Below are 15837 nucleotides of genomic sequence, written 5' to 3' on the forward strand. Positions count from 1 at the left end.
AATTAGCTTTCCCAGTCCCCGAAGGGTCTTAAATCCTCTTGGTGCACTATCTCCAGGTTTGGAGAGACCACAGTCCATGCACACCTGCTTGTTCTGAGAAACTGGTTTCTTCCTTCTGTCCTCAGAGCTTCAGTTAATTATGGGAGCAACTACCCATCCTCCTCTCCATTCATTTGGTTTAATCAGCATTGGGTATCAGCATGCAGCTCAGCATTCTAAATCATGCCAGGGCATCTTTAATTAAAATCTTTCCTTTGATAGAATGAAATGCCAAATCTATCTGATCTTTGTGATTAATTAGGAAACCCAGGTGCTGATACTGTGGCTCCAAGGACCATAATAAATAGAATCAGAAATAGGTCACTTGACGCCTCAACATTCACCACCATTCATCGAGATCATGACTGACCCTTCAATTCAGTCCCATTTTCTTGCACTAACCCTTTATAACTTTAATATCTAAAGTTCTATCAGTCTCGTTCTTGAGTATACTACAGAGTTACTACAGCCTACAAGAATACAGAATTCTCTGTGTGAAGAAACTCCTCGCCTTTGTCCTAAATCACCTGCCTCTTATGCTTACACTGTATCCACTGAATTTAAGACCCCAGCCAAGGAAATAGCTTTGTTGATCCTCAAAAGAATTTTGTAAATTTCAAGGTCACCTTTTAGTCATCTTAACTCTCGAGACTCGAGGCCCAATCTCCTCAATCTCTCATTAGACAGTCCTGTATCACAGGAATTAGTCTGGTGAATCTCCACAGCATTCTTCCTTCAATAAGGTCAGAACTGTATACAGTCCTCCAAATGTGGTCTCACCAATGTTCTATATAGTTGTAGCAATATCTCTTTCTTGTCTATATAAACTCTCTTGCTGTAAAGCCAATGTACCATTTTCTTTTCTAATTGCTTGCAGTACCTGCATGCTAGCTTTCAGTAACTGGTGTACAAGGATATCAGATCCCTTTGAATGTCTGCATTTCCCAATCTCTTACCATTTTAGAAACACACTGCATTTCTGATTTTTCCAAACCAACTGGTAGCTTCATATTTTTCCACATTTATATTCCATAGGCTACTGTCTTGCCCACTCAGTGAACCAGTCCAACTCCCCTTGAAGCCTCTTTGCATCCTCCTCTGCAGTGTCTGCAGTGCATCATGTAGATAGTACACTGTTGGTGCTGAGCATTGGTGATGGAAGGAGTAAAAGTTTGTGGATGTGTTGCCAATCAAACAGGCTACTATGTCCTGGCCGGTGTCAAGATTCTTGACTGTTGTTGAAGCAAGTGGGTGTATTCCATCATACTCCTGACTTATGCCTTCTGGATTCTGATAGTCCTTTTAGAATCTGGAGGTGAGTTAGTCATTGCAGAATTTGTAGTCGAAGACTGTGGCGCTAGAAAAACACAGCAGTTCAGACAGCATCCGAGGAGTAGGAGAGACGACATTTCAGGCATAAGCCCTTCATCAGCATTCCTGATGAAAGGCTTATGCCCAAAACGTCGATTCTCCTACTCTTTGGAAGCTGCTTGACCTGCTGTGCTTTTCCAGTGTCACACTTTTCAACTCTGACTCTCCAGCATCTGCGGTGCTCACTTTCTTCTAATTGCAGGATTTGTAGCCTGTGACTTGAATTGGTCGCCACTGTATTTGTATGGCTATTCCAGTTCATCTTGTGGTCAATGTTAACCTCCAGAATGTTGGTTGTTGAGGATTAAGTGATGGTAGTGCCATTGATTATCAAGGGATGATGGTTGAATATCTGTTATTGGTGATTGTCATTGCCTGACAATTGTGTGGTGCAAATCTGGATATTGTCCAGGTTTTGCTGCATTTGAGTATGGACTGCTTCAATATTTGAGGAGCTGTGAATGGTGCTAAACATTGTACAATCATCGGTGAACATCCCAACTTCTGACTTTATGATGGAGGGAAGATCATTGACGAAATAACTGAAGATTAATTGAACCAAGGCACTATCTAGACCAGGAGGCATGGGTTATAGAGTCAGAGCTGTACAGCATGGAAACAGACCCTTCGGTCCAACTTGTCCATGCCAACCAGATATCCTAAATGAAAGAAACTAGTCCCATTTGCCAACGTATGGGCCATATCCCTCAACTCTTCCTATTCATATACTCATCCAGATGCCTTTTAAATGTTGTCATTGTACCAGTCTCCACCACTTCCTCTGGCAGCTCATTCCATTCATGCACCACCCTCTGCATGAAAACGTTGCCCCTTAGGTCCCTTTTGAATCTTTCCTTTCTCAACTTAAGCTTAAGACCTCTAGTTTTGGACTCCCCGACCCTGGGAAAGACCCTGGCAACATCCTTGTAAATCTTTTCTGAACCCTTTCAAGTTTCACAACATCCTTCCTATAGGAGGGAGATCAGAATTGCACACTGTATTCCAAAAGTGGTCTAACCAAAGTCCTGTACAGCCACAATATGACCTCCCAACTCCTGTACACAATACACTTACCAATAAAAACAAACATACCAAATGCCTTCTTCACTATCCTATCTACCTGCGACTCCACTTTCAAGAAACTATGAACCTCCACTCCAAGTCTCTTTGTTCAGCAACACTCTCCAGGACCTTACCATTAAGTGTATTAAGTCCTGTCCTGATTTGCCTTTCCAAAATGCAACTCCTCGCATTTATCTGAATTAAACTAGACCTGCCCCCAGCCCATTGGCCCAACTTGTACTCTGAGGAAACCTTCACTGTCCATTACACCTCCAATCTTGGTGTCATCTGCAAACTTAGGAACTATACTTCTATGTGCACACCCAAATCATTTATGTAAATTATGAAAGGCAGTGGAGCCAACACTGATCATTGTGGCACACTGCTGGTCACAGGCCTCCAGCCTGAAAAGCAACCCTCCACCACCACCCTCTGTCTTTTACCTTTGAGCCAATTCTGTATCCACATGACTAGTTGTCCCTTTTATTCCATGTGACCCAACCTTACTAACCAGTCTACCATGAGGAATCGTGTCAAACACTTTATTGAGTCCATACCAATCATGAGCACCACTCTGCCCTCATCAATCCTCTTTGTTACTTCCTCAGAAACTCAATCAAATTCGTGAGACATGATTTCCCATGTACAAAGCCATGTTGACTATATTGATCTATTTTATTGTCTATCAAGTAAAGGTTGATTTAAGAACATCTGCCCTGAGGTACTCCTGCCGAGATGGCCTGAAACTGAGATGACTGACTTCTAACAAACACAACCATCTTCCTATGTGCGATATATGATTCCAACTAATGGAGAGTTTGCCCCAATTCCCAATGATTGCAGTTTTGCTACAACTCCTTGATGCCTCATTTGACCAAGTGTGACCTTGTGTGACAGCCAAGGACTGTCACTCTCACCTCACCTCTGGAATTCAGCTCCTTTGTCCATAGTTGAGCCAAGGCTATAATAAGGTGAGGAGGCAGGAGACCCTACCAGAACCCCAACTGAGCATCAGCAATCAGGTTATTGCTTTCATCACTTTACTGATGATCAAAAGTACACTGATGGGCAGTAATTGGTAGATCGGATTTGTCTTGCTTTTTATGGACAGGACATCCTGGTCAATTTTCCACATTGTCAAATAGATGTCAGTGTTGTAGCTGTAGTGGGACAACTTGGCTAAGGGCAAGTTGGTAGTACTATTGCCAGAATGTTCTCAAGAACTATAATCTTTGCAGTGTCCAGAGCCTCTAGCCATATCTTGATATCACATGGAGGGAATTGAAATAGCTGAATTAGAAACTCTGAAGGAGGCTGAGAATGAATCATTCTGACTGAGGATTGTACTGAAACATTCAGCACAATCTATTGCACTTATGTTTGGGCTCGTTGAGGATAGGCCTATTGGTGGAGTGTCCTCCTGCAATAGGGTTTTATAGCTATAGACGATGTTTCATGGTCAAGTTCAGATTTAGTTTTTAATTTAAATTCCATGAATCCTTGTTCCCAATGATTTGGTGTGGTACTTTTAGCATATCCAGGATTCTGGGTCATAGAGCATGGTGTAAGGATAATAAAAGCAGGTCAGTTAGCTCATTTGGCTGGATGGCTGGGTTGTGGTGCAGAGTATCACCAACAGCGTGGATTCAATTCCCTGTACAAGCTGAGGGCACCATGAAGGTCCCATATTCTCGACCTCACCTATTTCCTGACCCCTCACCCCTTCAAGTTAAACTATCACCAGCCATCTCTCTTTCTAATGAGAGCCCTGTGGTTCTCTGTGTAGTGACTTTACCTTGAAGGATAATGGCCTGGTCAGTTTGAATGTAGTGTTCAGTTTAACACTACGCTGCTTCCAAACTTGATTGAGGATTTAGCCATAGTCAGGACTTGTTGAATGGATGTTTGCACAAATATCTTCATAAATAGTAGCATTCCCAGAGATATCAAGGCAGGAGAATAGTTTTACAACAATGAGTCTGGAACCATTAATAGTTGTATCTGGTGCTTCTTCTCATGTTCCTGGTGTTCTCTGAAGCATTGTCTTGTCTTTGAGATGCTGATTTGGAGACCAAGGTTTTGGCTGCCTTTTGAGAATTTCTTTGCTGTTGTCCAGATGTGCTCCTTATTGTGGGCAACCAGAGGCTGTGTGATCACTGCCTCTGTGACTTCGGTGGAGACACATTGTCTGGAGAGATTAAAGAACTTTCTTGAGTGAACAAGGTGATAAAGATAGTTGAATCAACCAAATGAAACAGAACTCCTGAAGCAGGGGGCATTCCAGCAGTTTGGAAGTATTATATGTTTTATGTTATGCAAGTGTAATATGTTTTTTCCAAACATGCAGTCACCTTCAAGAGTATTTGGAACCAAGAAAGTTTTCCACAGATATTACGGCCTTGGTTCAAAGTTCACTTATGCAATACCTTAGCAGGGATGACAGTGGAGGAACAACGGCAGATATTTCTGTGTATAATTCAGAAGTTGTAGGATCAGTTCATTCCAAAAAGGAAGGAAGATCCTAGGAGGAGGCATGGGTGGCCGTGGCTGATGAGGGAAGGTAAGAAACATATAAAGTTAAAAGAGAAAAAGTATAATATAGCAAAGATAAGTGGGAAAACGGAGGACTGGGAAGCTTTTAAAGAACAACAGAGGATTACTAAGAAGGAAATACGCAGAAAAAAAGAGGTACGAAGGTAAACTGGCCAATAATATAAAGGAGGATAGTAATAGCTTTTTTAGGTATGTGAAAGGCAAAAAAATGGTTAAGACTAAAATTGGGCCCTTGAAGACAGAAACAGGGGAATATATTACAGGGAACAAAGAAATGGCAGAAAAGTTGAATTGGTACTTCAGATCTGTGTTCACTGGGGAAGACAGAGCTAACAGTGGCTGAAGGATCTGAACTTAAGGGAATTTATATTTGCTAGGAATTGGTGTTGGAGAGACTATTAGGTCTGAAGGTTGATAAGTCCACGGGGCCTGATGCTCTACATCCCAGGGTACTGAAGGAGGTGGCTCGAGAAATCATGGATGCGTTGGTGATTATTTTCCAGAGTTCGATAGATTCGGGATCAGTTCGTGCGGATTGGAGGGTGACTAATGTTATACCACCTTTTAAGAAAGGTGGGAGAGAGAAAACAGGAAATTATAGACCAGTTAGTCTGACCTCAGTGGAGGGAAAGATGCTGGAGTCTATTATAAAGGATGAAATTACGACACATCTGGATAGTAGTAACAGGATAGGTCAGAGTCAGCATGGATTTATGAAGGGGAAATGATGCTTGACTAATCTTCTGGAATTTTTTGAGGATGTAACTCTGATGGATGAGGGAGATCCAGTGGATGTACTGTACATGGACTTTCAGAAAGCTTTTGATAAAGTCCCACATAGGAGGTTAGTGAGCAAAATTAGGGCGCATGGTATTGGGGGCAAAGTACTAACTTGGATTGAAAGTTGGTTGGCTGATAGGAAACAAAGAGTAGTGATAAACGGCTCCATTTCGGAATGGCAGGCAGTGACCAGTGGGGTACTGCAGGGATCAGTACTGGGACTGAAGCTTTTTACAATATATGTTCATGATATAGAAGATGGTATTAGTAATAACATTAGCAAATTTGCTGATGATACTAAGCTGGGTGGCAGGGTGAAATGTGATGAGGATGCTAGGAGATTACAGGGTGACCTGGACAAGTTAGGTGAGTGGTCAGATGCATGGCAGATGCAGTTGAATGTGGATAAATGTATGGTTATCTACTTTGGTGGCAAGAACAGGAAGGCAGATTACTACTTAAATGGAATCAATTTAGGTAAAGGGGCAGTACAGAGAGATCTGGGTCTTCTTGTACACCAGTCAATGAAGGTGAGCATGCAGGTACAGCAGGTAGTGAAGAAGGCTAATACCATGCTGGCCTTCATAACAAGAGGGATTGAGTATAGAAGCAAAGAGGTTCTTCTGCAGCTGTGCGGAGTTCTGGTCTCCAAATTTGAGGAAAGACATTCTGGCTATTGAGGGAGTGCAGCGTAGGTTCACGAGGTCAATTCCTGGAATGGCGGGATTACCTTACACTGAAAGACCGGAGCGACTGGGCTTGTATACCCTTGAGTTTAGAAGACTGAGAGGGGATCTGATTGAGACATATAAGATTATTAAAGAATTGGACACTCTGGAGGCAGGAAACATGTTTCTGCTGATAGGTGAAAGCCAAACCAGAGGACACAGCTTAAAAATAGGGGGTAGACCATTTAGGACAGAGATAAGGAGAAACTTCTTCACCCAGAGAGTGGTGGCTGTGTGGAATGCTCTGCCCCAGAGGGCAGTGGAGGCCACTCTCTGGATTATTTAAGAAAGAGTTCGATAGAGCTCTCAAGGATTGTGGAATCAAGGGATATGGAGATAAGGCAGGAACAGGATACTGATTAAGGATGATCAGCCATGATCATATTGAATGGTGGTGCAGGCTCAGAGGGCAGAATGGCCTACTCCTGCACCTATTGTCTATTGTCTATAACATGGACAAGAGAGCTAAATTCCAAAGGTGTGATGAAAGTGACAGCAAGGCTGCATTTGACCCGAATGTAGGCATCAAGGAATGCTAAAGGAAATTGAAATCAAGGAAAACTGTCAGCTGATTGGAGTCAAATTTAGATGATTGTGGTTGGTGGAAGTCAGTCGATTCAGCTCCAGGACATTGCTACAGGAGTTTCTCAGAATAGTATCAACCATCATCAGCTGCTTCCTCAATGACCTTCCCTCCATCAAAGTTAGAAGTGAAGATGTTTGCAATTACTGCATGGTACTTGTCATCATTCACAGCTCCTCAGATACTAAAATAGTCCACATTCCAATGCATAAGACCTGGACAATACCCAGGCATGGGATGAAAAGTGACAAGTCACATTTGCACCCACAAGTACCAGACAATGACTGTCTTGAATTAGAGACAAATCTAAGCACTGCTCCCTGACACTCAATGGCAGTGCCATAATTGAATTCCCCACTATCAACATCCTGAGGGTTACCATTTACCAAAAACTGAACTGGTCTCGCCGTATAAAGACAGTGGCTACAAAAGCAGTTCTAGGAATACTGCAGCAAATAGCCCACCTCCCGACTCGCCAAAGCTGGACGAGTGTCTATAATACAAATGTCAGGAGTGTTATGGAATGCTGCTCACTTGTCTGGATGTGCAGGTTCAACAACATTCGAAGCAAGATGTCATTCAGGACAAAGCAGCCCACCTGTTTTTAACCTCCAATATTCAGTAGCAGTAATACCATCTACAAGATTTTCTGCAGAAATTCACCTAAGATTCTTTGACAGAACCTTCCAAACCAACAAAGCTACCATCTTGAAGAACAAGGGCAGCAGATACATGGAACACCACAATCTGCAAGCCACTCACCAGCCTGACTTGGAAATATATCATTGTTCTTCCAGTTTCACTGTGTCAAAATCCCTGGAATTCACTCCCAAAATGCATTGTGGGTCTACCTACTTCAGAAGTTAAGAGGCAGCTCAGCATCACCTTCTCTAGAGCAACTAGGGATGGACAATAAATACTAGCCCAGTCAGCAATGCTCAAATCCCTTGAATAAATTTCAAGGCAGTACCTCATAATCAGCACCCAGTGGTGGGAAGGATCCAAAATGTGCGGCATTTACTAAGGAATAAGTCCTCTCTCAATCACAGGAAAGATTCTCACAAGGATCCTGTTGCACTGTCTATTAAACTTTGTAGATGATTTCCTTCCAGAATCACAGTGTGGCTGAGGATTAACTGTGGGACTGCTGATATGATGTTTGCAACACGACAACTACAAGAAAAGTGCAAAGAGCAATATCAGGATCCATGTCCACTCTTCATAGATCTAACTAAAGCTCTTGAAAATATGAGTCAATTGGGTCTATGATGTCCAAACATGTTTGTCAAAACCCTGTACCTGCTGTATCATGTTTTTGGATGTGTTTGTGCCTGTGGGGAGATACCTGATTTCTTTGTGATCATTAGCAATATAAAGCAAGGGCAGGTCAGCTCTTCAATCTCTACTTTTCTGCAATACTTAAGGAATCTGTCAGAGATATTGCTGCAAGCATCAACATTAGGTTGCACTCAAAGACGCTCTTCAATCTCTCCTGTAAACATAGTTCAATTAATTATTAAATATCTCAAAATCATTGACCCTCGTATCAACCCCTGGAGAGTTGTAATCTCTCCAATCCAAAAAAATCCATTTGTCAGTATTTGCTGTTTCCAGGTGTTTAGCCTTCTGGAAATCTGCATGGTGATCAGGAATTTGCAGTTTAAGGGGGTAGTGGAAAGGTTAGAGCTGTATCTTTCGATATTGAAAACCTCTGACATGGATGTTGTGTTTTAATTAAGCCTACAGTTGCCGATTTCCTGAACTTGGCATGGTGGAGTTCAGCTGCTGCCTGGTAAGATAATGCTCCTCTCTTTATCACTGTCTCACCAGAAAAGGAATGTGAAAATCGTTAGAGGTGATCTCTTATTGAGTAATACCGCAGTGCTCTTTGACAATACAGCTGATGTGTGGTCAGAGTTGTGCCTGAGTACGTGTGTAACATTGGGAGTAAGCCAGTTATTTGACAGTGATTCTGAGGCAGAGCAAGGGTCTTATGAATGTTCCATCCTACTTGCATTTTGTACTAAGAATGTATCTCTGAGGATTCAAAATTGAAATACTATCTCTCCTTGCTGTATTTTCCCGCCTTCAAAATAATGACTCAATTCCACCAGCCAGATCATCACAAAAGACCTTTGGGAAGGAAAGCTTCAACATTTCCAATCTAAGGGTTTTTGTGAACCCATTCCCTTGTCATTAAAATTTCATTTAAATGACTGGGATCACATTCTTTGCAGACTGCACATGAACCATTGGAAGGAGTGTTCTTTCTCACCCTTTTGGTATTGGGTTGAGGAAAGTTTCCAATGTAAATCCATGAAATGAGTAGCTCTATGACGGGTTTATCAATGAATAATGTTGATGCAGATTTTAGCAAATTCAGTGTGGGTGAAGCAAAGGCACTAAACTGGAATTCACAGTCAAAACACAACAGTGCCAGAGATAATGCCCCATTTTTAGTGATGATTTTCAATTTCAATGCTCACATTATCAATCTCTATGGTTTTATTCATTTCCCAGGTCTTTATTGCAGCAATTGCTATATACCCTGACCTTACAATTCAGCTTCCAAACAGGTAAGAGCCTCTGGTGTCTCTGAGGGTGGGACTATTTAGAAAGAAAAATTAAACAGATCAGTTAGGTTCTGATTTATTTCTGCTTCAGATCACACAATTCCACCAAAACACAACTTTCCTGTAGTTTAGACAAGACTGGTAGTTGTTTGTACAACATATGCCGAAGGGCGTGTTTCCACACCGTAGGGATTCTAACCTCTTGCTATCCAAATCCAGACCTATGGGTTGTCTGATGTCACCCAATTAATGAGATCTTATTTAGATCCATTGCCACATGTGAGATAAGACAGTACACATTTCTCATACAAAAGGGCCCAGTTTTCTCAGATTTAAGTGCAGGATGGACATATTCCATGACTGATACCTTTGTGGTGCTCAGGGACCTTTTGACCTTCCTAGAGGAGGAAGGTTGTGACAGAGTGTGAAGGTTGTCACCTAACTCAGATGGGAGCAGATGTTTCCAAATCTGCCTCAATTCCTTTGTTGGATCACCCTGAAGAGGTGGATCATGGGTTCTACATTCAGCCCTTCTCCAGTTAAAGAGATACAGGGTCAGCAAAAAATATACAGAAACCAACATTTAGATGAGTGCTATTGAGGGAGATGGTGGCTGGGATTTTCATTTGAGCAGTAAATGGATAAAAGTCTAACCACATTGTCGCTATTGGAGGCTTTTGCCCTGTGAGATGCTTTATGTATCAGAGGACATGAATCAGTGAAATGACTGAACCTGAAAATGTCGGCTAGTCCACCTCACAATAATAATGTCAGTCTTTAGATCTTAACTGCAAAACATTAATTCTGGTCCATAATACTGTGTAATATGCTGCTGCTGATATTGCCAGGTAAGTTATTTGAACAGTATGATTCTGTTAATTCTCCTTATTCTTTTGTTACTAGATGATACCTTTGCAGACGGTATTGAACTGAAAGAGACGAGCTGTGTCACCAAGCAGACACAATACTACTTTGGCAACAACAGTAGATCCTACAGCAATTTAATTGACTGCAGTAACTGCTCCAGGTTAGCAACTAATACAAGGTTCAATCCCCATTGAACTGATGTTAAAAGAAAGGAGTGTGTTGCTAAGTCACCACAGTTAAACATAGTTTCCCTGTTGGCCCAGTACAGGCACTGGGTAGAAGGGGAGAACATTTTCAGAGGGAAACAGCCAATGCAGATGTGGCCTATGAATGAAAAAATTACTGCTGTAAACCATCAAGGCAATATAGAATCATAGAAAGATCACAGTACAGGAAGAGGCCACTCAGCCTATTATATCTGTGCTCATTCTGCAAAGGAGCACACATTTTGATGGCTGCTAGAGTGACCCCTTAAAATCAGTTTTATGATTACAATTTGACACATTTTTAGAACTAACTTACAACAAGTGCCCAGTTTATGTCTCAAGCCAACCCACTATGCAGAACAGTCAGCACCATCTGGAGTTGAGGCTCAGGAAAGAGTTCCACTAGATCATTATAGCAGGAAAATTATTTCATAAGCCAAGAAATCTAAAGAATTCTGGAGAGCCTCGTATGCCTTTTGGATAATCAAGATCTCAACCATTCATGGCCAAGATGGCTCAGATTAATTTTTCAGGATTTCAATGTGACAGAGATCTTTTCATCACTGATTTTGTTCCACTTGGCTAAGTTTCAAAGTCAACTTTTATATGTAGTTGTATCAGAACAACCACTGCAGATTGTCAATGAATCTTTCTGTCTTGTCACAGGTTTTATCATGCACAAAGACTGGCTAACACCAACCTTCTCTTTGTGGTTGCCGAGAAGCTAACTTGTAGTCAGTGTGACCGAAGCAAACTGATCCAGTCTGAGGTGCGATGTATCCTGTCCTTGAATAACTGTACATAGCTCCACAATGAGCACATGAATTCACCAAGCCTTAAGGAAGTCTGTTGTGAGGAGGGTCAGTGATCTGGAGTGGAGGGAGTGGTCAATGAACTGGAGTGGGGCAATTCAATGCTTTGTTTGTAAACTATGCTGTAGATTTTCACAATGTCTGATTCCAAGTAAGTTTAAATTAATAAGAAAAAGTTTTTGATCTAAATCATTAATTTCCATTGTTATGTATCTCCCAGGTCTTGTATTAACCTGACTCCTCTTCACTAGTCATATATTCATTTTTTTTCTCTTCCGGAACAGGCAGCATCACCTCAGTGTAATCAAAGGTGATTGAGTCAAACAAGGTTTTATAATACATGTGAGTTGTACATTACTATTCGTTCCTGAATTGTTCTGTCCTTTGTATGTTGCTTTACTGAGGTTCTGAGAACACTTGACCCAATTCCTGTAGAGTCTGAATGTTGGGTATGTCCAGCTCTTGCACCTATCAGAGCGAAGGGGTTTGAGTGCTTTTTAAATAATACCCATTTCCGGTCCACTTCTATTAAATTATGTCTCCGTTTAGAGAGCTGGGTGTTCCCTAGTTTAAAACTTATACGTTGATCTATTTTTATTCTTTCCTGAAACTCCAAAATCTGACTGAATTCCAACTGGTCATATAAGGAGAAGAGAGGAAAAAAGAAAGGAAGCAAAATTAGCCTGCCAAATTGTGAATTAAGTTTTACTATCTGAGGTGAAAATTCACCTCTCTCCATTTATTGTACACAATGGTTCAGGGCGGGTCTACCTGAGCATCTTGATCCAAAGCTCCCTGTAGATTCAGGGTGCAGAATACTCTAACACGTGGATGATGAATTCCTATAGCCTCATCGCAAATGTGAAAGTGTTGAATTAGAATCAAATTCCACCGACTCTATATTTACCAACAGTTGTTTTAGTTTCCAAAGCTTCTAAACTGAGTTATTTTTAATTCAGTTGAACAACACCAAAGAATTCTAAGTAGTTGAGCTGTACTTTTCCTTGTTGTCCATCAATCAATATGTAAATTACTGAAGTGCAGTGAATTGAACAGAAATGTTACAACATTTGCAGAAAACTCTCATGCATCAAATTACAAGAGATCTGAAGATAAATTTAACTGTATTTTTTCCACGGTGCAGTAATTCAGTGAGCTTTCAAATCAATTAAGATTACACTGTAATGTGATATGGATAATTACCATTGACATATTGTCAGCTCCACCAATCCAACCAGCCAAGCTTTCAGATTAAATCAGCCTGGCTTTAAAATGTTATATAATTTTGCAAAGGTTGGTTCAACTAAAGCCTAACTACTAATTAGAGCATATCACATTTCTTCAGATGTGGGAGAGTAAAGTTAATGACTTTCTAAAGAGAAATCAAAAAAATCCAATACAACAAGGTAGACCTCAACAAAAAACAGATTTGATTAGCTAAATAGCCTACTTGCGCTCCTACTTTTGTCAAATGGTGTCAGAGAGGCCATTTTGCTTGTTGTGTGCATGAAAGCTCTCTGTATGAGTAAATCAGCTAGTGCCACGCTGCCATCCTTTCCACTTAATCCTGCATTTTGTTCTTTTCATTTGTCTAGCCAAATTCCTTTGAGTGCTATAATTGAATCAGCCTTTGTCACCCTCTTAGGTAGTGTATTCCAGATCTTAAGCATAATCATTTTGTAAAGAAGAAAATATCTTTGTACTTCTGTTGCTTATTTGCCTAAAATCTTAAATGATGTACCCAGATTATCAATCCTCTGCCAAGGCTAATAGTTCCTCTCTGTCCACCCTGGACACAGTTTGTTTGAATAATGTGTGGTCCAGTCCTGGCTAGTTTTGCCTCTGTGGGACTGGCTGCAGTTTTGCTTTGCATGAGACCAAGTACAGTGCACTAGTTCCTTAACATTTTCACCCTCAGCTGATGGACCAGATCAGTGTGAAGAGGTGCTGAAGCCTAGGTATCGGAAAGCACCTGAAGACTGTTTTGATTACAATGCAGCAGTAAGTTTCACCATTCATCTTCATTCATGGGATAATAGAGAGAGAGAGGATTTTCTGTATGTCTGCTTCTCCTGAACACTGATACCTATTGCTTCACATTGTGTGATGGTTAGTTTGGCATGGTTACGATCAAGTAAAAAATGAGGTCTGCAGATGCTGGAGATCACAGCTGCAAATGTGTTGCTGGTCAAAGCACAGCAGGTTAGGAGATGCTGCCTAACCTGCTGTGCTTTGACCAGCAACACATTTGCAGCGATGGTTACGATCAAGATAACCAGGTAGATGTGAGAGAAAGAGAGGGTATTTAACAATGCAAACTCACTCCAGAACTTGAAATTGAGGCCTGAGGAAATCGTGGGTAACACCACACAGGGTATTTTCTTTTTGAGGAGTCTTGAGGGGGGTTAAAATGAAATGTATAATCTTGAAAGTTTTAACCAAAGAGAACCTGTACCCAAACGTGGATGTTTCTGAACTCTCTGAATAGCTATAGCTGGAAATTATAAGACTATATTTCTTGCAACCGTAGATATCTTTTTAATCAACCCATTCAGAAATGTTATATACCTCTGGAGCAGGTAAACTTGAACATAGGGCTCCTCGCTCAGAGATGAGAACACTCTCATTGAATCACAAGAGATACATTGCAACTGTAAACACTGCTTTTAATAGGAAATGGTGTTGAACCCACTTTCATTTATAATTAGAATAATCTCCCATTAGTGACATTGTATGAGACTAACATTGATTGTTTTATCAGTTATCAACCTCCCAGTTCTATCTTAAATATTTTTGTATCTTTTTGATCTCGTTGTCTAACGCCATGCTCATCATGTTAGCTTCCCTGGTTAAGGAGGGAAAGTAACTGTTCAATATATTTGTCATTTCCCATGCCACATTATCTTGTACATGCCTCAGTGATCTATCCCATCCTAGTTATTCTGTTACTACTTATGTCTACAGAAGACTTCACTTGTTATTTTTGTAGTTCTCGACAATGAATTTAATTTAATTTCTTTTCTAACATCTTTGTAGTCCCTTTAGTTATATTTGAGGTGAAAAGTATAGATTTATTTAGGGTAGCTCGATGAGTACCTCAGGGAGAAAGCAACAGCAGGCTTTGCTGAAGGGGGTGGATGAAGTCTAATGGGAGGAGGTACGTGTAGAGCATAAACACTAACATACGTGGAAAGTGCAGGGAGGCTCAACAGGTTTGGGAGAATCAGTTCCAAAGAAGCGTTGAATTCATCTCAGTCTTTCTCATTGCGTTCTCAGTCCTGGATGCTGCCAGGACTGCTAAATATTTCCAACATTTGTTTTTCAATTCAGGTTATACCAGTTAACCTGAATGGCCTGTTCCTTTGTTGTAAATACAGTGTAATGTGCTATGTTATTTATTGGGGCTTGCTAAGGTGTGTTCATCATTGTTGCAGGAGAACACCTCAGACTGCGGTGGTGGAACCATGTTGACGTTCTCCATCTCCCTCTTACTAGCCCTGCAGTTATTTCTCCTGCCTTGGACTGCCGATCTGAATCTCTTTCCCTGGGCCAGCAGTCTTTGATTTGGGACCTTATGTAACTAGATATCAGCTGTGCAACTCTCACGGCTGAGGACTTCCCTTCCCCCGGAAGCCTAATTCCTCATTCCAGTCTCACATCTCCGTGTTGTCGTGTGGTGGAGCTGCAAACTGTGTGTGTGTGTGGAGCTGGTCTATTGTGGTCGTTTGGACAACCAGTACTTTCCTGACAAGAACTTATGGGGAAAGCAGGATATCATGGATCTGCTTTGTGGAAGACCCTTTACATGAATACGAAGTTGGGAAATACAAGAGGAGCCTATCGTCCCCTTGTGCAGAACCCATTGCTTTCCCAGACTTTCTCTTTCCATTTAATAGGAGACCCTGGCAGTTTCAATGTTACTGGATAGCATTACTTCTGTTGGTATATTCAGCTTCTATCTGCTATTGAAGCGGGTTGCATTTATTTATGCACTATTTAGTTTTGATTGACAACCAAGTCACAGGGAAATTTCCTAACAGACGTGACTGTAACTGTAATGTAATTACATAAGCAGTCAGGATAGCATGTAACTCATTAGCACCTTGGAGTTGGCAGCTGCCTTCCTTTTTATACTGCTGCTTCCATTTTTATTCAGGGCAAACTCTGTCCTCAGTAGTGAACTATGTACCTCAAGTTCTTTTAAACTCATTTTAAATGTTCCTTTGTCTGAGCACAGGGACTGCGACCAGGCAGAAACCCCTC

The 15837-nt window shown here is 41.2% G+C and overlaps 1 protein-coding gene across 1 annotated transcript in view; it reads left to right on the plus strand.

The window, feature by feature from the left end:
- cacna2d2a (calcium channel, voltage-dependent, alpha 2/delta subunit 2a) overlaps positions 1–15390 on the plus strand; it is an 871148-nt gene extending 855758 nt beyond the window's left edge. The window contains exons 34-39 of the mRNA XM_060835047.1: positions 8856–8908; positions 9637–9692; positions 10593–10716; positions 11429–11538; positions 13493–13575; positions 15009–15390. Coding sequence (XP_060691030.1) covers positions 8856–8908; positions 9637–9692; positions 10593–10716; positions 11429–11538; positions 13493–13575; positions 15009–15137 — 555 coding nt within the window. The 3' untranslated portion in view covers positions 15138–15390. The remainder of the gene's footprint in view (positions 1–8855; positions 8909–9636; positions 9693–10592; positions 10717–11428; positions 11539–13492; positions 13576–15008) is intronic.
- The last annotated feature ends 447 nt before the right edge of the window (positions 15391–15837 follow it).

Source organism: Hemiscyllium ocellatum, chromosome 14, assembly GCF_020745735.1.
Source record: "Hemiscyllium ocellatum isolate sHemOce1 chromosome 14, sHemOce1.pat.X.cur, whole genome shotgun sequence".
NCBI lineage: Eukaryota > Metazoa > Chordata > Chondrichthyes > Orectolobiformes > Hemiscylliidae > Hemiscyllium > Hemiscyllium ocellatum.